Raw genomic sequence first — 25,567 nt, 5'->3', positions numbered from 1 at the left:
GTTGTTTGGGTTATACCAGTTAATGAATAGAGTTAAATCCAGATCGCAAGGCAGACCATCTGGGTTTGACCAGAAAAGCTGATGCTACAATAAAGTAATTTGACTTTAAAATTTTATAGGACAGCTTGTTTGAATTGCAGTGGAACTAGTGCAACTGCTCTGCTTGAAGTCTATAAGGCTTACTGTGCTACATAAATGTGTTACTTTCCAGTACTCTTATGCTAATAATTTTGCAGCAAGTAATTTAAAATTAAAACCAATCGACCAATTTATCTTCTAGCTTAGAAACCCATTTCTTTGTGGTCACCTTTCTCTTGCAGCAGTGAGTGGCAAGTTTAAAAGTATGAATTCTTTCAGTAAAGGCTGCTTCTAATTTATTTCCCATTTATTGACAGATTTCATTGCTCTGCAGTTTGCTGTTTTGTGCACCCCTTAATGTAAAAGATTTGGAAGGGTCCATCCTGAAGAGGCATGTTACACTATGCATGATGAGGTAGTAATCTAACAGCAGTACAGCATTCTCTGAAGTCCATGACAAATGTCACGTTATTCCTATGAAGAATCTACTCCAAGTCAACTTTTTCAACAGTGGCGCACTTTCTTGAATTCCCAAATGTCTTTTAAAATCACTGTCAGTAACAGCAGCGACAGTGCTGAAATTCAGAGGAGCCCACCTGAAGCAGGTTTCTTTCCAAAAAGATCTAGCATCTTTGAGAGACTTCCTGTTCTCCAGAGAACACAGGAGACAAGATGTCCTAAAACTGCTAGAGAAGATTTCCAGCAGAAAGGTGAGGTTTTTTTAAACATTCATCAGAAAATATTTCCTGTAAGATATATATTTTGTTTCCTTGTTTGTCAGGTTAATATTTGTTAACCTTATTCATGCACTTACCAGTACTTATGCAAATATCGTTTACCTTCTTTCTTGAAGATCATTTACAGCAAATTTTATTCATAGTTGACAAATTTATATTGCAATATGTAAATAATTGCAAGTGTGGGGTTTGCAAAATACCACTGTGAAATGATTATCAGAGAAGGAAACCTCTTTTTCTTTCATTTAATAATAATATGAAACTGACACTCTTTAATGGAGACTGTATTGGTAGATCTTTTTAATGTTTTTATACAAATATTATAATCAATATAACTAAATTTCCATTTGGAATGTGGCAATTCTTTTACAATGCACCATCATTTTATACTGTTTTTATTACAAAATGATGAACACCTTTATCGTAAGTGTTCTTACTCAGAGCTTGTGAATAGAATGGTATTTATGTTCTGCAGAAAAAGTTAACCTGAATGATGCAGACAACAAAAATAAGATGAGTATAGTTCGTATAGAATGAGCATTGATAATATTTCTATCTGATCAGCTGGGTCAAAATTAATTTAACATGCTAATTCAGTTGTTCTGTCCTATCATTCCTTCTTAGTTTTGTTAATTCAGTTTTTAATCTCAGCTCCCTCATTGTTTCACAATCTAGAAACGTAAGTCAAGATTCTCTAGATAGTTCAGAAGAAGTACCCCACCTCAGCCATAATTCTAAATAAACTTAGGTTTGAGGTTATATGACTTTCCTAGCTGTTCCCTCTAGCAGAAAAAACAAGAAATGATCAAGCAATATATACAGTCTTTGAAAGCCAGAAATAGCCTGCATTTATGCACATGGCAACTGAGAAAGTTCAGTTTCTGGCACTTTTAGGTATCTTGATATCTACTTCCTTCAAGAAACATTACATTATTGGTCGATTTCCCCCTTCCCTGGATTGTGTTCAAAGGTCTGGTCTGGAAATGCATGATTTTGCTATGTGCCTTTATTGTTAATTCACTCTCAGAATTCTCAAAAATAGCCAGCATTATAAATGTTGTGAATAATATATCATTTTCAGCAAAGCACACTTTTAAAATGCCCTTGAAATCCTTTAAGAAAAAAAGCAAGAAAATCCAAGACATCACCTTTCTCTTTTGTAATATTTGTGACAACTTTAAATAGATCTTATTGATAAGACCAAAATTTAGCCTTTGGTTAAACACAGACGCATGGAAACGTAAAAGGAGAACCATAAGAGCAATATGCGTCTCCTCTTCTTGTTCTGGAGCAGTTCATTCTTTGTTTCTGTGACAGCAGATTGCCATTCTGATTGTGTGTTTCTTCAGGCTTCTTAAAAACAATCAGAAGTATTCAGCATGTCTGAATTTGCACTGATGATGTTACCTATGGTAATTTGGATAATGAACAACCAAGCTCAGAGAGCACCAAGGATTTCCTCATATCAGAGTTTACAGTAAATTCAGTAGTTCAACTCTTCTTTTCGCCTTCGCTGAGCTCCTCATTATTCCACTAGTTAATACTTCGCAAGTTATATTAATGGGGCAGTGGGAAAGAATGCTTTACCCATTCTTTTTTTTAATCCATTTATTTTTTTCTCCCACTTGATCTTTGCATGTCTTTCTTCTTTTTTTTAGTTGCTGCTTCTCTTAATGAAAAAGTCCCGAATTCCAAATTGGGAGCAAAAAAAAAAAAAAAGGAAAAGGAAAATTCTTCAATGTGTTTTCTAAATGTTACTAGATGAGCCTTAGGTCATATATTTTATCTACTAAAAAGAAGGCTAACACAAAAATAGTTCAGTAGAAGATAATATCTAGCAACTAAAAAATAAAAGGTATTTTTGAAGGGATGCAGCAGTAACATATGGTATCAAAAATCTTCATTGGGCAATCCTGTTTTTTTAAATACATTCCTTGGCAATATTCTTGATGGTGAATTACTAGTCTAAAAGATGTGGGAAATTCAAAGAATATTGTGTAGACAATGTAGCTGGTTGTGTAGACAATTTAGTTGTTTGCAAAATTCATTTTGCCTCCTTTATACTACTTAGTGCATTTGCATTGAGTTGAGTGTGGCTGTGGTGATATCTTTTAATGTCTTGGATGAGGAAACTCTTAGTTCTTTTTCTGGGTAGCAGATGATCATTTAACTTCTATTTCCCTTTTAATTTAATATTGCATCTATTTATTTCCTTTTTATTAAAAAGTAAATTCATCAGCTTCTTAGTTGCCAGTTTTCTTTCTGGCCTTTTTGCCTAAGGACATGTCTTTGGAGGGAGTTAAGGAGTGAATTAGAATAATAGTTTGATGTAATTAAGAAGAAAAGGATTATTTCTTTAAAATTGGGGATAGATGCCCTGGCAGTCCCTTTTTTCTGCTTTGTAATACTCATACTGAGGATGGCTTCAATTACATTGAGCTATCCCATCATTAAAATATTTATTTCTTTAAAAGATTTGTATGGCCACCCATTTTAAAACACAACTTTGGACAGCCATTCATGTAGTAGTGGGTTTGGGTTTTTTTTTTTTTTTTGCTTATCCCACCATGGATTTTGCATGGATACAGTTTGATACACCTCACCAACCATTCACAAACTAATTCCGTCTCTCAGGGTGGGATTAGGCCAGCAGAGATTGGCCAGTTTAGGCTCATGCAAGCACACGCCCTCTCCTCTGGTCTCAGGATATGTTTGTGGGCTTTTCTGCTTGGGCAACAGGAAATATAAGTTATTTTAGATTGAATACTCTCCTAGTCCAGTCAAATCTCTGAGCCGATCCCAGGTTTGATGACCTGGTTTAGTCTGAAAAGCATCTGACCAATGATGGTGGCAGCAGTGGATGGGAATGGTACAATGAAGAAGGCGAGAGAAAGCTGATATCAACGATTAGTTGGGTTGCATTTGGAGTCCTGACCTCACCATCTTTTGTGGTAATGAGCTCTTTATCTTGATTATGCATTGTGTGAAGACATACTTTATTTTGCTTATTTAAATCTTTTCTAAACCAGCTTCTTTGACTAGCCATTGATTGTTGTGTCCCCCCCCCATTTCTCCATGTCATGCACGATTGATAATGTTTCCTTATATGTCTTTTTCCAATCTAAACATTCCCAGATATTTTAGCATTCTCCTATAGACAGGTGTTTGATTTCCTTCAATTCAGTTTCACTGCCTTAGGTTACATTTTTTCTAGATCTATTATAACCTTTTCCAGATATTGCCATCAAAACTATACAGTTTTTCAAAGTCTGACATACTGTAGATCTGCTTAAGGGTATTACAGAATTGACAACTTTATTTTCAGTTCCTTTCCTAAGGATCCTTTTGACTGAATTGGCTTTCTCAAAGCTCCTGTATACTGATTCAGCAATTTTACAGAGTTATTCATTATGACCCCAGATGTTTTTTTCTAAATAGTTACAAGCCCTCAGACATCCATCAGTATATGTGTGAGGTTAGAAGGGTTTGCCTCACTATGCGTCACTTTACACATACCTGGTGCTGTAAACGTTGATCTGCCACATTGCTGTGTGAGATCAATAGTGATAATTACCCTTTTTTCCCCAAAATTATTCTTATAGCATAGGGGAAAAACACAATTTCAGTTGGCCAGGTAAACCTTTTGCATTGTTGTTGGGGTTCATATTTGTAAGAATGTCCAGTTTCATCTTTGTAACAATTCAGAGACTGCTTGAGGCAGTTCAAAGAAGTGTAAGTGTATAATGCCCACAGTTAGAGTTAGTTGTGGATAGGAGTTCCATGCATTACTTAAATAGAGGGACAGTTTGGTCTAGTGGTTAAGGCTAGAAGGCATGAAACTCTGAGTTCAAGTCCTGTCTTAACCATGAAAGCTAGCTGGGTGAGCTTGGGCCGGTCATTCCCGCTCAGCCCAACTCAACTCACAGAGTTATTGTGGGGAAAATAGGAAAAGGAAGATGTGTTGGATATATTCACCAACTTGAATTATTTGTAAAAAATAAAGGTGGGATATAAATAAATGTCAGTTGCATAAATTTAAGATTTGCTCTTGGTTATAACCTATTTCTAGTCTAAATTATTGTGCTATCCAGTAAATGTCTGTACAATTGACTTATATTGATTTGATTTATTTGATTTATTTATTTAATTCTACACATTCCAAGTACTTTGTGTGTTCTGTCTTGGTCTTAACAATACCCTGTAAAACAAAGTAGACTATGAAAACTCTGGCCAGGTGACCAGCTTCAATTCAATATGTACTTATTTATCCAACCATTTCTTGGTTTGCTTGCAATTTAATTCGGAATTGAGAATAGTTTTAGTATTTTAACAATGTACTGAACTATGCTGGTTGTATTATTGTATTTCATATAGAAATAGACAAAAAGAGACACATATAACTGCGTGTGTATATATATCTGTGCAGATTAAAATAAGTATTAAATAAATCAACGTAAAGCATATGATTTGACATTGTGTGCAAATTTTTAAAAATCTAAATTGTGAAGGAACGGTCCACAGTAGGAATGGGAGAAATCCCTATCAAAATTGCTTCTCTTTTTTACTTTTCAGATGAAGAAAGAGCTTATGTTTTTTGAATCTGAATTTCAAATGTGGAAAATCTTAATTTTGTTTGGGATTTTATAGGTTAAACTGTCAAAGTCACATTTGTCGTGCTTCTATTGTGACTGCATCAATTTAAGTTAAAAAAAATGCACAAGGGAGAGTGGGTTGCTTGAGGTGAGGTCATGTTCATAGATGAGGTCATGTTTTAATTGGACAAACCCCAAGTCTTGCACTTTCTGCCCTTACATTCACGGTTGCTAGGATAGGAGAAGTTACATAGAGAATTTATTGTTTGCAAAGTGGTTTTGAAATTATACTGTGGTTTACAAAACATTAAGATCAGGGCTGCAAATATATCTAGAGCTACAGGTTGCCCACCCTGACTTAAAAGTGTTTTTAAATATTTGGTTATTTAAAATCATTTGATGATAACACTATTGTAGCAATACATGGACAATTCTTCATTGATTTTCCTTCCAAGCTTCTCCAGAAACATACGGTTTCTGAATGAATTATAGCTATGGATAGATTTTAACAATTCAGTTTGTGTTGAAAGGTAGCATGACAGAAGAACTGATTATAGCTTTTATTTTTTGCAAGTTATCTTTCTACATGCATAGACACTCCGGGGGATCATTTGGGCAAGTATCCCATGGTATGATAGTACATTGTGGTAGAATGCTGGAAAAAAGATGCTATATTTGAATACTTCTTGAGAATTTGTTATTGCAATAGGAACACTTTGACTTTGAGCTGTGAATAGCAGGAGCTGCGGTGGCACAGTGGTTAGAAGGCAGTATTACAGGCTAATTCTTCCAATTGCCAGCAGTTCGATTCTCACCAGTTCAAGGTTGACTCAGCCTTCCATCATTCCAAGGTCAGTAAAATGAGGAGCCAGATTGTTGAGGGCAATATTCTGTAAATCACTTAGAGAAGGCTGTAAAGCACTATGAAGTGGTATATACTTCTAACTGCTACTACAATGTCCACTAAAGAGCAATCTAAAAAGACATTTGTGAAATGATATTTGCAGAATACTTGTGGGAGAGGAGGGAAAGAAAGCCAGAGTCACATAATATTAATTAAATTAGAACAGGGTTTTTATGAAGAATTAATTATTCCTCCTGTATCATAAGCACCAAAATAACCACATAATAATATAAGAAAGGAGGAAATGAGACTTTTGGTAACCAGTATGCAAAGATTTAATTGCAGCTTTATATTATCTGAAAGTTGCTACAACAGAGGATGTGATAAGCCTCCCCAGTGCATAAAAGTATCATCTCATCTGCAAAGTGTTGGAAGGTTTTTGAAAGCCATTTCCAGTTGTCGCCATGCAGCAAATCAGAGAAAAAGCTGTTTTAGAAAAGAAATAAGCTGCTCAGTCATGGTTACACACCTTACAAAATGCCAATTTCAAATATTTTGCACAATCTTCATAAATAGCAATTATAGCCACATTGGTATATGAACAAAAATTCGTAGACTACAGATTACGAGCATTTGCAGACAACTTGGTTGTTACTTTAACCCAACCATTACAGTCAGTTGTAGGTTTAATGGATATAATTAATCAATATGGACAAGTATCGGGATTTAAAATAAATGTAGGGAAAACGAAGATAATAACTAAAAACATGACTACAAATCAAAAAGATGAATTAGAAAGACCAACAGGATTTGAAATAGTAAAAAAAGTTAAGTATTTAGGGGTTTATATTATGACATCAAATGCGAAATTATTTAAGCATAATTATGATCTGTTGTGGCAAACAATACAGAGAGAGATGGAAAATTGGAAAAAATTACCATTATCTTTGTTAGGAAGAATAGCAGCGGTAAAAATGAATGTTTTGCCTAAGTTCTTGTTTCTTTTTCAAATGATACCAATATTTAAAAAAGATGAAAATTTGAAGATATGGCAGAAGGGTATTAATAATTTTGTTTGGGTAGGGAAGAGACCGAGAATAAAACAAAAAATAATGCAGGATATACGTGAAAGAGGAGGTCTCAAAATGCCCAATTTAAGATTATATTATGAGGCAGCTGCTCTGTCAGCAATTAGTGACTGGATGAATTCAACTGAAGAAAGAATATTGAATATTGAGGGATATGATTTGGTTTACAGTTGGCATGCTTATTTATTATATGATAAGAAAGTGGACAAGACTTTTAAGAGTCATATATTAAGAAATGCTTTACTGCGTGTCTGGAAAAAGTATCAGTATAAATTAAACAATAAGTTACCAATGTGGGCAATACCCAGACACGCAATAGAGAATATAAGTGTAGAGCAAAAACAAGATGTGATTACCTATAAAGAGCTTCTTAAAAAGGAAGGAGGTATATTACAATTAAAATCTTTGAATCAATTAAGAGAAGAAAGGATAACTCAAACATGGTTTCAGTATGGACAGCTGCAAGCTAGATGGAGAGAAGATCAGAAAATTGGTATCTCGCAAAATGAGGAGAACTTGGTAAAACAAATTAGAGACCAAAGTCAAATGCATATAAAAAGGTTGTATAATGCATTGGTAGAAATAGATTCAGAAACACAGCTAGTTAAGGATTGTATGATAAAATGGGCACGAAACATTGAAGAACCAATAATGATGGAAATGTGGGAAAAAATATGGGTTAGAAATGTAAAGTTTACGCAAGCCCAAAACTTAAGAGAGAATTTTTATAAAATGTTTATAGATGGCACCTAGATCCTAAAAAGCTAGCCTGTATGTATCCAAGTTTGCAACCTAAGTGTTGGAGATATGAATGTGATGATGCCACGTATTATCATATATGGTGGACATGTAAAAAATTTAAGGCATTTTGGATAAAAATATGGTGGATTATCCAAAACATTCTCAAAAAGAAGATAAAATTTACTCCACAGTTCTTTTTGTTAGGTATAATTACAGATTGTATTTATAGGAGGGATGGGGGGGAGGAGGGGGGGAAATTGTTATAATACTTGATAAAACTTTTTAATAAAAAAATTCGCACGCTCACATTTTTGGTTTTGTTTCTGGGCGAACTGGCTGTTACAGTATGTGACACACACCTCTGGACAAATGCAATTATTATTCCTCTCAATATCTCATATACAAAGGCCAGTAGTCTTTGGTCTCCAGCCTTGAGAGAATTTTCTGGCCTGTTAAAGAGCAGGTAGAAGATAGGTAGGTAGGTAGGTAGGTAGGTAGGTAGGTAGGTAGATAGATAGATAGATAGATAGATAGATAGATAGATAGATGGGATTTGAATACTTTGAAAAATATGTACATTTGCATTAAAATCATTAAGGAAAATAACTTTTCAAAATAGTAAATTTTCTCTATTCATAGCATGCATGTAAAAGCCGAAGTTCATTATATTCTGTTCCAATTCTATCTTGATGTTGGATTTGATAACTTTTGCAAAGGAGTTGCCAGGTTTTCTCAAACTTCTCTGTACAGTTAAGGCATACTCTGTCTGAATACTTTTTTATTTGCCCAACATGCTTCACTGCTAACTTGGGAAAAGGCTTTCCCCCTTTTTCTGTGGTTTAATTTGTGTTTTATTAAATGATTATTCATCACTGATGATCACTGGGAAATATGCTGCTGTATGAAATACTGTAATCCAATTTATGCCATCTTAGTTTTCATGTGGTTTTTTTATTTATGAATTGCAAGAGCTTATTCAAACCATTGCAAAGTAATGAAGCAAAGTCTATCTGGCCAATCAGTGCATTAACATAAATATTGCAAGGTTTGATGTTGCTGGCTGATTTTGCTTGGTTTTTCTTCTGGTGTGCTTGAATGGGGCTTTCTTTGATGGGTTTATGCAATTTCTTAACAAAAAAAAAAAGCAGTAAGTCTCAATTATTAATATACTTCAAGAGTTGAGGAAATTATTTTCAGATTCAAGGACATTCTATATAGTGATGGACATCAGGATAGCAGCAAGAGAATTGATCCAAAAAGCAAAATAATTTAATTGTGTGTTTTTGCATATTTATTTTGGGGGAAAAATGCCCTTAAAAAGACATCAGCAAATACTGTAAAACTAACTTTTTAATGCACATTTCAATTGCTGTTATTTTAAGCTCTTAAGGGGTTGAATATTTAGTTTATTCTGGAACTTTGCTGCACTACATGAAATGTGACACCTGGGACTTAGTATTTTAATACTTAGACGAAATACGTATAATAGTGGATGATGTATTTTGCCTGCCTTCCAGATCTGAAGAGGTTAGACATTCTGACTAAGCTACTCGGTATCCAAAGTGTAAACCAATGCTTAACTTTCCAAAAAAATAATAATCTTTCAGTAATCAAATAATTTTACAAGTGAGTGCATATGCAAGAATAATATATGCTACAAAACTGGAGCCAAGTACTTTCCCGTCAACTGGTGTAAGGCATGAATTTCATTGCCAATATGTGTCAGTGATTCATTGCTATTCTATGAAGTATTCCACTGAAAAGGTTAAAAATTAAAGCCACCAACTTGTGGGTGATAAAAATAACAGCGTTAAATAGTTCATAGAAGTGAAATTGAATAGTATCCATCATCAAGCCGCACTCTGTTTTAGATTTCTTTAAATAAAATGCCACCATAAATATCTTGCTTTTGTTTAAAAACATTCTTGTTTTTGGAGAGTATGATGAGGCTGCCAAATAAATGAAATGATTCTTTAGGTAGATGTGCTCTTAGTACTTAATGCCTAACATAGAACAGGTTTCTTTATAATATATTTAAGTAATAATTCATAGGAATGTAGGATGCCTAGAGCAAAGCGCTTAAATAAAGTGTTGTTTCAGATATCTAGGAGCAAGTTTATGAAACACTACAAGATAGTTATCTGGGAAGGTGGAGCCTCACCGTTCAGAACGATGAACCTAAAAACAGAACAGGACGGCAATACAGTACGTTAAAATGTTAAAAAGCAAAACACAGCATCCTGATATTTGCCTAAAACACCTAGTTTCATGCATGTAGAGGAGAAACTGCACAATTTTTAAATTGTTTTCTTGAGTTTTAGTCTCCGCCGCTGCCCTTTTTATTGAGCAGCTGGATTTAATTTATTCTGCCTTGCACACTGAGGGTAGGCATTTGTAAGACCCTGATAAAATTTGCTGTTTCCTGGAATTGTCTTATGCTGGTGAGTAAATCCAAGATAGTATTGGAGTAGTGCTTGAAGAAGGCTCCTGATGAACTAGACCACCCAACTACTTTCCCTGTTTTTTTTAGTAAGTCTTGACTCATTCTATCCAAGCAGTTGAGTCTGAGTAAATTGGTGAGCTAATGTGAATTGCAATAAAAAAAAAGCATGAATTGATTTATTGTTTCATGTTGTCTCAGAAGCTTTATCTACTCTAAGGCACCCTATCTCAATCTAATAGCCTCTAAATTATTGGGACTGCAACCCTCAAAATTCCCATCTTTCATGCTTTGGTCACATTGGCTGGGGATTCTGGGTTTTAGAGTATCAACACATCTGGAAAGTGTCAGGTTAGCAGATTTTGCTGTAGGGGTTATATCATATACTCAGGATTGCTAGAGCTGCTTCTATTTTAAATAAAAGGAAATCTCCTCTTTTTAAAGAGGAGAACTTGGCTGTGAAGCTTTTATGGAATGTTCATCCCAGTTGGACTCAAGGAACAGAGGCAACAATCTTATTTGGATCAATCTTTTGTTCCTCCCCAGTTAAAAATATGGTGATATTGAAGGTGGGGGAATGATATAATGGAGATTTGTGGTCACTCATTGTTTAAGTGGGGTCTTGTCTCTACCCCTTAGTGTGACTGTGGTGCTCCTCGACAAAATATCCATCACATTGTGTCCATCAAGAGCTTATGTTTGATTTTTTTTCAACATATATCACCCTGTCTTTGAATGACTGGGTGGACTGGACATTAACATTTGAACCACTATAAGTCCATGTATTTGCCATACACTAAATAAATAATAAATGTTCCTCCTGAGTTAAAAATATGGTGATATTGAAGGTGGGGGGAATGATACACTGGAGATTTGTGGTCACTTTTGCCTTCAGATGATATCTTTAGGTTCTTTGTACTATTTCAACAACAGTAGCAAAATGCTAGAAGCACTGTTCTAATGAAATCTGCAGTAGGAAGGGGTACATAAAAGCTTTTTAAACCTTGACATAATAATATGATGTTGATAGTTGCACACTCAACCAGATGTTTAGACTGGATTTGGCATTTTTGTCCAATTATCAAGTCCCGTCCCAAGGACCTGGGAAAGGCAGATGTTGTTGTTTAATATTAACTACGTTATATCGTTGCAGAATGTAAGCTGTTTCAAGTAAAGATGCCTTTTGTAATTGACTGATGTTGACTCAGTCAGTGGTGTTCAAATGGTGCTCTGAATATTTTGAAGTTATATCCTAGGCACCTAATTACTATTGGTACTATCTTTGCTTTCTTTTACCTTCTACTTCTATTTTCAAATCTTTATATTCTATGATTTTTCTCCAGTTCTTCTATTCTGCTGTCTCCAAGTATTTCATTGCTGCTAGCCAGACTTTATTATTATTTTTCTTCATACAGGTTAGGGTTTGTTTAAACTAGATTTTGAATTTCTGTCTACCTATTGAATCCCTCCTAAGGTCCTGGGGTAGACAGAGGTTGTTGTTTAATATTAATAATATTTTATATATTATCATTGCCTCTTGGTGTTTAAATTGAAAGCTGAAATAGAATTCTTTATTGAGAATATTTTTTTATTTTTTTCTCTGAACAACTATAGTGTAGTTCCCTATACTACAACTATAGTGTAGTTCCGTGATGGCGAACCTATGGCATATGTGCCAGGGGTGGCACGCAGCACCCTCTCTGATGGCATGCGAGCCATTGCCCCAGGTCAGCTCTGCTGTGCATGTGTACATGCCTCCCGCCGGCCAGCTGGTCTTCAGGTCTCTGCTGTGCATGCGTGGGGTGTGTGTGCTTGCGTGGGGGCCACACGTGCATGCACGGGGCCCATGTGTGCATGCACGGGGCCCATGTGTACATGCATGGGGCCCACACGTCTATGCACGGGGGCAGGACGCATGCATGGGGCTGTGCGCACATTGCATTTTGGGGGTTTGGGCACGTGGCATGCATTTGCATATGCACACATGCGCTTTGAGCACCCGGTCCGGAAAAGGTTAGCCATCACTGGTGTAGTTCATTCCAGTTATGTTCTTATCTTCCGTGGTTACAAAGAAGGCAATGCAGATGTTACAAAGGCAACATATTACCTTAGGTTATCATGTTTTTGAAGCTTCTGAATCAATTAGGTTGCATATTGTACGGGTTGATACCACTGTAGTGAGCCTTCCCTTCTTAACAAGACAGTATCACATGACATGAATTTCCTTTTTTGTTGTATAATAAATATTGCATACAGCTGATATATAACTTGAGGACATAATAGCAATTTTTTCTATAAGTCTTATTGAATATTTTTTTTTACTAAGTTAAAAAGATAAATACCAAACAATGTAATGAAAGAGTTAGAAAAGAGAAAAGATGAGCAAAAAAGTATTACAGCAATCAAGGGAGTAAAATAGAAAAAGAAAACAGGATGATGCTTAAGGAAGCAACTTCCAATCTTCATAGCCGTTATAAACGTATTTAAAACTGTTTCTTCTTCCAGTATTTTTCCTTCATTAATCAATAAATCCAGAAATCATCCAGTTCATTTTTATCCATTTTCAGCTTCTCAAAACATCTCAACTGGCTTGGAAATTTGGGAATTTCAGTTCAGTTCAGAGGGCACCAGACTGGGGAAACTGTGACAGGGCTTAGTACATGAACCAAATATTTTATAATATTTATGGTAATAAGAGTCTGGACATTTTAAAAAATATATTGCTGTGCATGTGTAAATAGCTAATATATACAACATACACATATACACATGCTGCCATATATAAATCTGCGTCTACTTCTTATTCCTGATAAGAAATCCTTTATTCCTTTTGTTCTGACATGCATACTGTGCCCAAATACATTTGAATGAAGAACATACAACATTATTTCAACGATCAGTATAGCATATTCATCAGATTTTTAAAAACATTCTCAAGCAGAATTTCACAGGTTTTGTCCATTTTTCTTGGAATTATTTTGTATTATTTTATGCAATATAGTAATGTATTTCAGGTTTTTGGGTAGTGTGGGAACAATTAAATAGGATAAAAATAACTTTTTCTCGTGCTACTGATTGCACTCCCTTATTTTGCCCTTCCTCAACTAATAGGGTTTCTCCTTGCCAAAATTTGATTTCCCCCCTTCTCTAAATGGCAAAAATTCTGTTCTGTTTCTGATTGCTCAGTGATTGCTACAATGACTTTTTTAGCATGCCACTAAGATCACAGCCTGCAATTTACTTCTATGTTTTCTTTCTGTGGGAAGACCAAAAAGCTAACTTGCAAATAGCCTCTTTAGAAGTTCAGTTAGTCACACATTTTTAAGACATTCCAAAAATCCTACTAAGATCCTTCTGAACTCATTTGGTTGACTACTAACTGAATCAAACATTTAAAAGCTCTCCTTTCAGATTAAATTTCACATGTTGGTCTTTAGGGAAATGGGTTTTTCGTTTTATTTAAATAAAAATTTATTTTACATATTTGCATCACTTTATGTAATTGATACCTGGCTTTTCTATTTCTTATTTATTTAATAAAATCTTCAATTAGACACACAAAGTGCATCTCTAAAACAGCTTTAATAAATATGTGCAGGACAATTTAAGAAAGACAACTTATTTTTAATAAGATTTTTCCGAAAGGATATCTTCCTGATGAGGTTATAATGTATACCCTGTTTCCCTGAAAATAAGACATCCCCTCATAATAAACCCAATCGGGCTTTCGAGCGCATGTGCTAAAATAAGCCTCCCCCTGAAAATAAGCCCTCCCCGAAAATATTTAAACGCAGAGCTGGAAATCAGGTTAGATGACAAGAGGAGTCCTATCTTGCTCCACACGCCCCAAAATAATAAGACCTCCCTGAAAATAAGGCCAAGCGCTTATTTCAGGGTTTAAAAAAATATAAGACAGGGTCTTATTTTGGGGGAAACATGGTAGTTTGTTATAAATTTGTGAGAAGTTATGCATATGATTTTGTTTCTGACTACTAAATGTATTAGAAATAAAGTTCATATAAAAGGTCAGAATTACATATAAATATAAACAAATGAACCTCAGGAGATCTCTTAAAATTAATACGTTATCTTCTAGGATATATTCTTATATGTCCTTGAGAGTCATTTCTTTGAAAAAGGGTATGTGTGTATAAATGTGTGTGTGAGAGAAAAATTCAAAAACTAATTAAATGGTCAATACAGTAAACCAGTGGTTCTCAACCTTTTCTTCACTACAGAGGCCCTTTAAATACCTTTTATGGCCACGAACCATGGCCACGGACCCCCAAGGCCTAACTCAAGATTTAAATCATAACATTTGTTCAAGTCTTTGCAAACCCTCTGTGATGACATCATGCCCCTCCAGTGGTCCGTGGACCACAGGTTGAGAACCACTGCAGTGCAGACAGGAGTAAATCAACCAGTAAGCATTTTCAGGATTAAACCCAGGTTTCGCTTACAACAGTTAACAATCACACAAAACGTATAGCTCTCTACATGTTTGTAGAAACTGATTTAGCAAGAAAAAACCACTCATCTTTTCTCTGTGATCTAAATTAATAGTTAGCTGGTATATTGTTAATTCAGAAGGCAAGCAGAAGACATCCTAACATACACCCGAGACTGTTTCATCACCCCTCATTATAGAGCCGTAGGCCATATCGCAATGGAATGTTATTCAGCTTTCTGTCCAGAACATTGTACAGAATACATCCAGAATGTATTCTACCTTGAAAATCACCCAGAAATTAAACTGGTCCAGAATGTGGTAGTACATACAGTTTTGAGCTTCCCTTGGTTTGCCCATATTAGATCATTGCTACATGAGCCACACTAGCTTCCATGTTTTTTTTCTGAGATGAATTCGAAGTACTAATTATCATCTTTAAAGTCCTGTATGGCAAGGGACAAGCTTCTTCCTGAAAATATCTCAGGATAGATTGGATGTATTCCTTTAACATGTCCCCTGGCAGGACCACTGTTCCCATGTATTTTGGCAGGCCCTTGATCTCCTAGCCTTTTGGAAAGCCTTAAAAAGCTAGCTCTTCTCTCAAGGGCTGGGATAAGATGAAGTTGGATCCCAGTGATTTGTGTTTCTAATTGTTAGTGGGTTAGGACCATTCATTAGAGCCCTGGGGATTGTTTTTAGATGTCTTGGAATGTGATTTTATTGTTTCCTTTTGTTTTATTATAGCTTTATGAGCTGTCCAGAGTTGTGATACATAAGATAGGCAGCCATACAAAGTCTTACAAATAAATAAATACAGCTGAGCAAGTACACCTGAAAAAAAAGTTAATCTGTCCCTCATTTAGCATATGTGGAGTCCTTAGAGAAAAGCTCCCATGAGCTAGTACAGAACTAAAAGGGAGTATTTTGCAACAGATTCAAACCAGAGGTTCTAGTTACGTCAGCCAGAGAAGTATACTTGTACATCTGTTCAGTTCAGTTGGGAAAGTTATTCTTTACCAGTTTCAGGATAGACCTTAAAAAACCAAATTGCACAAACTTTAAATTTACAGGTAGCCTTTGTTTAGTGACCATAATTGAACCAGCAGCTCAGTTGTTAAGTAAAGCAGTCCCCAAGTGAAACTGCAAACTGTGCTTATGATCTTCCTTCAGCTTTCCTTTGCTTTATAGACCTGCAAAGGTTGTAAATATGCGGATTGATTGTAAAGTTATTTTTTTCATCACCACCATAACTGCAAATGGTTGCTAAGTAACATCTACTTTTACGTTTTTATTACATGCTGTGGAGGATATGTTCATACACCACACCAAATTTGGGTTGTTTTCAGGCATTTCTTGAGATGGTTCCTCACTCCAAGTGATGTGACTAGTACATAGATACCCTCTTTGGAACTTAAAGTAGCAGGATGTTTGCAGAACATACCTGGGCACAACTAATTTACTGAGATCCCCATAATAAATCTATAAAATGAACGTCAGGGGAACAGTAAGCTTAAGTATCAATTGTGGGCGATTTATTTTCTATTAAAAAATTCAGAAGGAATGTATGGGCAAGTTCAGTAAAATTTCTTAACAGTTTAGTTCATCCAGATGTTAACTTTAGATGTGTTCTGTTGAATGCCTTAATAAATAAATTATGAGGAATAATTAAAGCCTAATTGAATTGAGGTTTGAGAAAACAAAGTGTATGATTGTGCAACTGCATACATATTTTGTTCATATTTTGGATTTTTAAGTTAACATACAACCAGCTCTCTAAGATACTGAATTTAAATAGTTATTAGATTATGATAATTATCTGCCATTAAGTTGATATTAACTCTTAGCGACCACACAGATTTTCTCCAGCATTATCCATTCCCAATCTTTCTTCAGGTGTTGCAATGGTGCATGTTACCCCATCTTCATTGTAATTAAATCCATCCACTATGTTTCTTTTCTCTCTTGTCTTTTACCTTTCCCATAGTATAGACTTCTCAAGAGAGCTATATCTTCACATAATGTGTTCAAACTACTATAGTATTTTAAGCCTAATCACTTGTGTTTCTAATAACTAATCTGGATTGTATGTTCATTATTCATCTGTTTGCTTTCTTGTGTCTCTATGATATTATCTGGAGTCTTCTCCAACATCGAAATTCGAACGTTAATATTCTTTATTTAGATTTTTCAACATCCAACTTTCACTCTCTAGTGTCTCAGAAAAAAACTATGGCTTGCAGGATTATGATCTTTGTACATATAACATAGCTGCTTACATCCTTTTATATATTTATAGCAGCAAAAACTTCTATATAGTTTTCAAGCCAATATTGCAGGCTTACCCATCTTCTATTTATCATACATAATGGGTTTTCTAGATCATCAATTCTCAAACATTTTGGTATCAGGAATCTTTTACATTTTTAAAAATGTTTGAAGATTCCAAAGAGCTCTAGTTTATGTGGGTCCTATTCAGTGATGGGATTCAGCCGGTTTGGGCGAACCGGTTGTTAAATTGCTGGCTGGCCCCTCTCCTCTCCTTCCAGGAGTCCCCACACTCCCCTGTTTGGCTCCCAGGTAAGCAGGGAGTCCTACTAGGCCCAAAATGGGCCATGGGTGTGTGCGCCCCCCCCCGCGGCCCATTTTTGCTCCCAGGAGGCTGCAGGGAGGCCAACTAGGCCCAAAATGGGGCACGGGGTGGCACAACCCCCCCATGGCCCGTTTTTGCTCCCGGGGGGGTGGCAGGAGGCTGAATGCTGCCTGTCACATCCCTTGGCCATGCCCACAATGGTCATGCCCACCCAGCCGGTCATTAGGGCAGAGAACCAGTTGTTAAATTATTTTAATCCCACCACTGGTCCTATCTATTGATATTTACTGCACTAGAAGTTAAAACTAAGAAAATTTAAAATATTTATTTGACTTCACACCTAAAAGGGTCTCTGGTATCTCTAGTGGTCCCCAGACCACTAGATCTAAAATCTAGAATCGTTGATCTAGATAAGATGATTTTATAGCATAGTTGCTGGCTTGAGAAATGGTTGTGCAAATCCTGCTATTTTATCAAACTTGGATGCAATAATGGAGTTTAACAGGTGCCTTACAGGCATGGCTCTTGTGTAATGGTTATCTATATATCAGCATTATGTAGATCAAAATTGCTTATGTACACAATTAATTGTGAACAATTAAAACATTTCTGAACATACAAAACAATGCGTTGAGTTCCATTTTAAGATGTTTCAGGTCAGAGGACACATATGTTTTTATTTTCTTATTTGTGGTATAATGTGTTCAAGGCAGATTTATGTCACATCCTTTGTTTATTGACTTGTCCTTTTTCAGCATGAAAGTAATGGAACATGACAGATGATAGTTATGAGACATGTGTTTCTAATTAAATTACACTAGGATTAAATCCTGATAAAACAGCATATTTTAAAGGACAGGTTACTAGAAAGGTTAGTATAGTTGCTTGATTGAAAATTTTGTAAAGAGTTATAAATTATTGGCTTTTGATTGATTATCATCAAAATTACATGGTTACAACATTTGGATACTGTCTAAAACGAGGTGGCGGAGTTTGTCAAAATAACTTGCTTGCCTTTTTAGCAATAATTTCTTAAGCGGATGGTATCAGATAGATACTTATTTTAAAAAGTGTCTCACTTGTTAAGTTTGAGTTTGCAGTTTAAATTACTACTCTGTGTATTCCTATTTGTAAGTGTGCTGCATCGTCTTCAGAGGGGTTATTTTCTTGCAAATATGATTTTAGTATTATAGCTTTATTCATTCAAGAATATTGTGTTTCTAATTGATTTACTTTCAAAACAACAATTTCCATTTGCTCCCCAGAATTTATTTAGATTCTTTTAATTTACTCTGAATTTTAAAAGTCACCTTTTAAAAAAACTTATTTCACTAATTTCAGTTAATCTGAAACAGAGACTTAAGAAAACCCTTTCTGAATTTCAGCCCATTCCTTTGCTTTGGTGGCCAGTTGTTTCAACTTTGCTAAATTTCTGCAGAATCTTCTGTTATAGTAGAAAACAGTAGGGTAGTGTTCACATTCACTAATGCAAAATATTACCAATTTGAAACCAAACAGAAATAATACTATTATTGTTAATTATTATTATTTTGTCTGAGTTTAGCAGTTTTCCGGTAGCTATTCTTAAAAAGAAATCTGGCAGCAGACTTTTGAAATGCTGCTCTTTTCTTCTTTGGTCTCCTCAAATTCAGTGAAAAGTCTTGGGGTGAAATTGACCAAACATTTGCTGGTTTTCCATGTTACCTTAGGTAAGAGGAAAAAAAAAAATCAATAGTAAAAAAAAATAGCTTTTGCCTTGTTTTTTAACAGATGATGTGAAGCAAATATAGTATCCATAATGCCACTGATTGCAGGAAAGATTATGGAGTCAAATCTGAAAAATGCTTTTATTTTAAAGTTAGTGATTATGCATGTGCATTCATTTCGATATTCTAAGTTTGTAACTTGCTATAAATCATAACCAAAACCAAAGAGTCAGTTGGATGGTATGTAACCACCACATACATACTGTAACACACTGTATTCATGCCAGGAATGTAGTCAGGTCTGGTAAATATCTAATGGGTTATCTGGACTCTACATATTCATTATATTATATGAAATAATATAATGAATATATTATTTCATTAAACCCTTCTGAAAAGGATCTTCAGTTTGGCAGCACCAGATTAAAAGGCAGTGGAGGGGCAGCCATCAGGGATCTGAAGAAAGGAGATGTTCCTGTCACATATGCACTAACCAGTTGGAGTGGGGTACTTGCCACAATGCAGTGACCCACAGCAGTGACCCCTTTTGGAAAAAGCACCTTTGGGACAACCATGACCTGAATGATTAAGAATCTCCATAGACATAGCAGATTATCTACTGTAGTAGTATACACTGGATTTAAGCATTATAGGAAAACACAGCCAGATGTTGCATTCCTTGGAGGTCCAAGAATAGGTTTAGGATTCCATAAGGAGCCTTGGTAGTACAGTGGTTTAATGCACCCTGTAATTAATACAGCTGCCTGCAATTTTTGCAGGTTCGAATCTTACCAGGCTCAAGGTTGACTCAGCCTTCCATCCTTTCTAAGGTAGGTTAAATGAGGACCCAGTTTGTGGGGGCAATAAGCTGACTTTGTATAAATATACAAAAGTATGAAGGCTATTGCTTAACGCATTGTAAGCCGCCCTGAGTCTCCGGAGAAGGGCGGCATATAAATAAAAAAAATAAAAAAAAATAAAAAATTTAATATTCTTGCCATCCAGAAATGGTAGATGGTTCATACTCGTTCTGGGCCAAGCAGGAAGTATGGATCTGCCATTAACCCCATCATAATAGCTTTTTGTTCGATGAGTTCAGTGCCACATTAATTGTTCTTTACCCATTTGGAGTCAAATGTGCTGAAATCTGGATCTTTTAAATCTCAATCTAAAGATGTTTGAAAAGTTGTTGGAATAAGAAGGCAGCTTTGTGTCCAGAGAATGCTTGTTTGTTTAACTCCTGTACAAGTTTTCTGTTTTATATTAGTTCTTTATTGTAAGCTTAAGATGTCAGATTTCCTGTAATAAAATAAAGATGCATATGCATTTATAATACATTTGTTTAATCCAAACAAGAGAATTAGGATAGTATGTGCAGAATTACAGAATGTTCTCAAAATGTGCTCTAATTCCAGATATGGTGATTTTTGTTAAACATCTTCTTGGTTTTGTTCACAAATTCAGTTAACATAGATAGGAATTCTTGTTCAGCAAATTAGCATGGTCACAATGTTGAACTTAAGAGGTGAACTCTGCATGGAGAAGTGATCAGAACAGAAAAAAGAATATTATATTCTCTTGCAGCAGAATTTACCATGTCCCCCAAAATAAGACCCTGTCTTATATTTTTTTGAACCCTGAAATAAGTGCTTGGCCTTATTGCCATGCACTCAAAAGCCCAATTGGGCTTATTATAAGGGGATGTCTTATTTTGGGGGAAACAGGGTAGGAAAAGGATCCCTTTGTTCAATGCAATGATGACTTTTTAGTGGAATTTAATAAATGCATTTACTCAAATTTAATAGATCACATTGAAACATCATATTAAACCATTTAATCTTGATATGTGGAATAAACTACAATTTATTGGTAAAGGGGAGCTCATTGTTTCTTTAAATTTCTAATTTCAAAGTCAGATTGCTTTTAGGAAATCTTCCTAATGTTTAAACTGAAATCCACTCTCATATAATTTAAAGCCATTTTTCTCTGACTTTTCTCTGAGATGATATAGAATAGACTTAATTCTTAAGTACTTACAATACTTAAGGTCACATTTCACACTAGTGGCTGTAAGATAATTAATAGCAAAACTCTGAAACAGCACAAGGGCCTTAATTCTGGAAATATGGTATAAAATTATACTATATTACTTTTCTGAAAGGTTATCTCATTAAGTAAAAATGAATAGAGGAAAATCAAAACCAGATGCATTTTTATTTGATAAGGCAAGTTTTATCTTGTACATAGAGAAAATGTAGGAAGGTCGTAATTTTTTAATATCAAATTATGGAAAAATGGTCAGTTCCATGTTTTCTATATATTAAATTTCCTTGCAAAGTATTTTAATGAATTGAAATGTAGTGTGTCAGGGTTGCATACATTTGCCAGTTCATGTTGTGTTTACTGTAAAGATTGCCAATTGAAAATTAATGACAATTCAATTTTGTTATTAATGAAACAAAAATACATTTTAGCCATACTTTATTAGAAAATTTCATTTTTGCAAACCTGGGAAATTTAAATTATGTTGTATAGTTAAAAAAAACAAAAACAAAATTTGGGGCTTTACAATGATACATTTTGTTTTATGGATTTAATTAATAATTTTTAGATAGGAAGACTATTTTTAAAAACACTCCGGAAGAAATAACATTGGTTTAAATGCAGCAGAAATTAGTGTGATATAGTAGAGTGTGTTGCATTGTGCTTGACTTGTAGTCAAATATGCAGCCACAAAACTAATTGGTCACTCTTGGCTAATCTACCTTGCATTGTTGGGAATGTGGAGATGAATATATATATGAAGTTATGATAAGAATGAAATAAACAATAATATTACATATTTTTGGTGGGCTTAAAGCAAGAAGAGTATAAATTGTGTATAAATTTTTTGATATCGATGGAACATAAATATGGCATTTTCTGATTTTGAACTACGATGTTCTCAAATATTGATACTGTAAATGTGATAGTCCATTCACTAGAGGAGAAATGAATGACATAGATGTGTGAACAGACTTATTATGTCTGTTCATGAAACATTTCTGAATAATAGTTATTTGAGATGGAAATGAAACTAATAAGATAGATAGACCTAAGGGAGCAAACTCAGAAAACCAGCAAGAAGTAAAGTAGAATTTTGCTACTAGCAATCCATGAGCAATGAGTTAGGAGTCTCAAATAATTTTTAATATCTCCTGTAGGTACATTTTCTTCTTACTTCTTTAAAGCATGCCAAGTTAGTTCAGATTATGTTTCAAAATGTTTCCCCACAGCCTTATGAAATTAGTTCTAAAAAAGATATAACTTTAATTCTTCCTCCCCAATAGGGCCTATGTGTCTATCTACCAGTTTTGTTTGCAAAATGAGGTGTTTTGCAAATTTGTATTTTATTTTTTGATAACTCTGTTAGTTTGCATGAATGGATGATAAGCCATAAATGTGCTGTTGTTTTACCAAATAAAACGATAGATGAGCTCATGGAATAAAAGTCTTTAAGATTATTCAGTTCTACTAATTTTTGTTTTGTAATCAGAGTACAATTTATTTTGGGCCACTGATAACTTTCATTTCCTCTTTGATTCCAACCATGCAGTGGCAGTATATTTTCAGTATATTAAATGGTTTTTTTATGAATCCCAAAAGATTCTTTTTAACCAGATTCAATAAGCTTGCAAAAATTGGTTTCCAATGACTTTCTGGAGACTGTTATGAAAAAATAGGCAAGATATCTGTCTGCTTTTAATTTTAAACAATTGTCCTTCAATAAACTTGAGTTACTCTTATTAAACAATGACATCATGGCTCAGAGTTTTATGCAACATCTCACAGCTTTCATTTCACCTATTAACCTGATAATAATTCCAGTTACAAGTGACACAGATTAGAGGTAATCAGAAATATTACCTCTAGGATCAAACTTATAAAATAAAACTAGGAAAAACATTAATATATTTTTTCAAGGGATTCTCCAGCTGATAGATACTGCCTATGGGTCACTGTATGTGGTTGAGTTTTATGGACTAAAAGTATATTTAAGTCATACATAGCATGAAAAGATGCTATTTTAACATCAAAGAAAACAACTTTTATAAGAACTGTTTCCTTTCTGTAAATAATCTTATACCATTCCTGGTATATAAAACAGCCACTGAGGTGGGTAAGAAAATCAGTTGAGAGAATCAGTTGAGAAAGTGAAAGCAGTGCAAATTTTATTACTAAATCAAACGACGTACTTGTCACATAAATGGCACACTTTTTTAAATTTTCAATTAAATTGTTATGTTTTTAAAATTTAAATTTATAATTTTCTGTTCTGGGATTTCTCTTTCCTATAAATTGAAAACCAAGCAGTGGATTATTAAAGGCAGTGCTATACAAACAGGTTACTTACTACCTGGAGCAAATTTGGCAACTTTGGAGAGGGAAAGAATATTGGATCCACCTGTGCTAGCTGTTCCACTGGAAGGCACAGTTGGCTATTCTCTGTATATTTAAATGTTGTTACGTTAGTAAAACATAGCTACAAAATATCCATTGTTGATTCCTGTTCTCCTTATTTCTCATTATCCAGGCAGTGGAAATGTGGAACACTCCAGAATTACTCTCCTAATGTGAGGAACAAATCAGAAATTGCAATTTTGCATTTCAGTCTTTTGATTAACTTCTTAGTGTTCAAGATGATGGCTCTGTGATCACATCATATAGTCTATGAATCACATGAAAAACATGTGGAAAAGGTATTGATGACAACAGCATCACTCATTATTAACTCATTATTAACATCAGGGTACCATACCTTCAATTCTTTACATGAAAATTACATACATGTCCCTTAGAAATATTTCCTGGAAACCTTGAGTATTCAGTGAGGGGAATTGATTTTCCTCACAGGATTACTTTAGGCAAATGATAAAAAGTAATAAGGTACCTGAAAGGAGAGGAGAAAATATAACTATCACACATTTTAATGCAAAATCATGAAACTCTTTTCATTTTTATTTTAAAATACGTGCAATTTTAATATATTGTCTGTATCATTTTGAAGAACAAAAAATTGTTAATCCTTCAGCCTGAAGACAAAGCCATCATTGGATTAGGAATTATACATCCCAGAGCAAATTTAGTGGTGAATTTGAGAATACAGAAGTTTAATCTGCTGTTATAGAACAAGTGTATGGTCTTAAAAATATTTACAGAGTTGTAACTGATGGAGATTGTGTGATGTTGACATTTGCCTGTTTAAAGCCATTGAAGAAAAATTCTCATCTACTGACTCTGTGCATCAAAGAATACTTACGTAGACAAAAAACAAAACAAAACAAAAACTTGATGAGAGGAACCTTTATTCTTATTACTGAAATAATTCTTTGCAGTTCTCCAAAGACTGGAGATTATCTGTAATACTTCTCATATATAAGAAAGGGGATAAATTTGATCCAGGTAGGCTCTCAAGTGTGATAGTAAATTATAGTTGAGCTGGGTTTTTTTCCCCTGAAAATGCCTCGGCTGGCTTGAGCAAGAGAAAATTCTGTAGATGTTTAAGCAGGATTTAGAGAAGTGAAGTCAACATTTGATCATTGTTAGTTTGGTACATGTTAATAGAAAAACATAGCCCCCGAATGGAACACTGTACACATGATTTTATTGATTTAAAAACATAGTTTGACTCCATACCTAAGGATAGGCTGGGCTGGAAACTGTTCCACTTGAGACTTACTCTTAATTAAGAAATTACATGAAAATATTGCTGTGTCATGTCATAAAATTGCATGAAAATATTGCCATTTTGTGCCAAAATCTTCATACAGAAAAGATTACATTTTGACTTTTCTTGTTATTATCAGAACTCTATAACTAAAAGTGAGTTTCATCTTCAACAACTGGGTAAGGACAATGTGACTCGACAACAGAAATTAGATTTAGAAGAAAGTTTTAGCCATAGCAACTAGTTTTTATGCGAAAAAGCTAACCAATGGATACCCCCAGAATCAAGATTATGATCTTTTCAAAGGTGGTCTGGTGTCACAGCAATTGCTGGGAAATACTATAAATGGAAATTTAATAGAGCAAGTCAGGTGCTGTGAATATCTTGGACTGACTTTCAGTTGCTCTGGATCTTGGAGCAAACAAATTAGGTTAGCTGTGGAAAAGGCCAACAGGAGTGCAAGGGCTGTGTGGGGTTTCTTCTATTCATGAGGAAGACGTTCTATACTAACAGTTACTAAGATCTTTAAAGAAAAAACAATTTTTCAAAAACAGTATGGTTCTATTGTGTACCTATGAATAGTTAACTCCAGTG

General features: G+C 34.7%; 1 protein-coding gene across 4 annotated transcripts in view; it reads left to right on the top strand.

Moving 5' to 3' along the window:
- GLIS1 (GLIS family zinc finger 1) overlaps window positions 1-25,567 on the top strand; it is a 222,662-nt gene that overhangs the window by 1,624 nt on the left and 195,471 nt on the right. For all 4 annotated transcript variants that reach the window (XM_034415113.3, XM_087889740.1, XM_034415114.3 and 1 more), the window contains exon 2: window positions 396-788. In XM_034415113.3, coding sequence (XP_034271004.1) covers window positions 539-788 — 250 coding nt within the window. In that variant the 5' untranslated portion in view covers window positions 396-538. The remainder of the gene's footprint in view (window positions 1-395; window positions 789-25,567) is intronic.

This window comes from Pantherophis guttatus, chromosome 3, assembly GCF_059756535.1.
Source record: "Pantherophis guttatus breed Tessera chromosome 3, ASM5975653v1, whole genome shotgun sequence".
Lineage (NCBI taxonomy): Eukaryota > Metazoa > Chordata > Lepidosauria > Squamata > Colubridae > Pantherophis > Pantherophis guttatus.
This window is presented reverse-complemented; position numbering and strand designations above follow the sequence as displayed.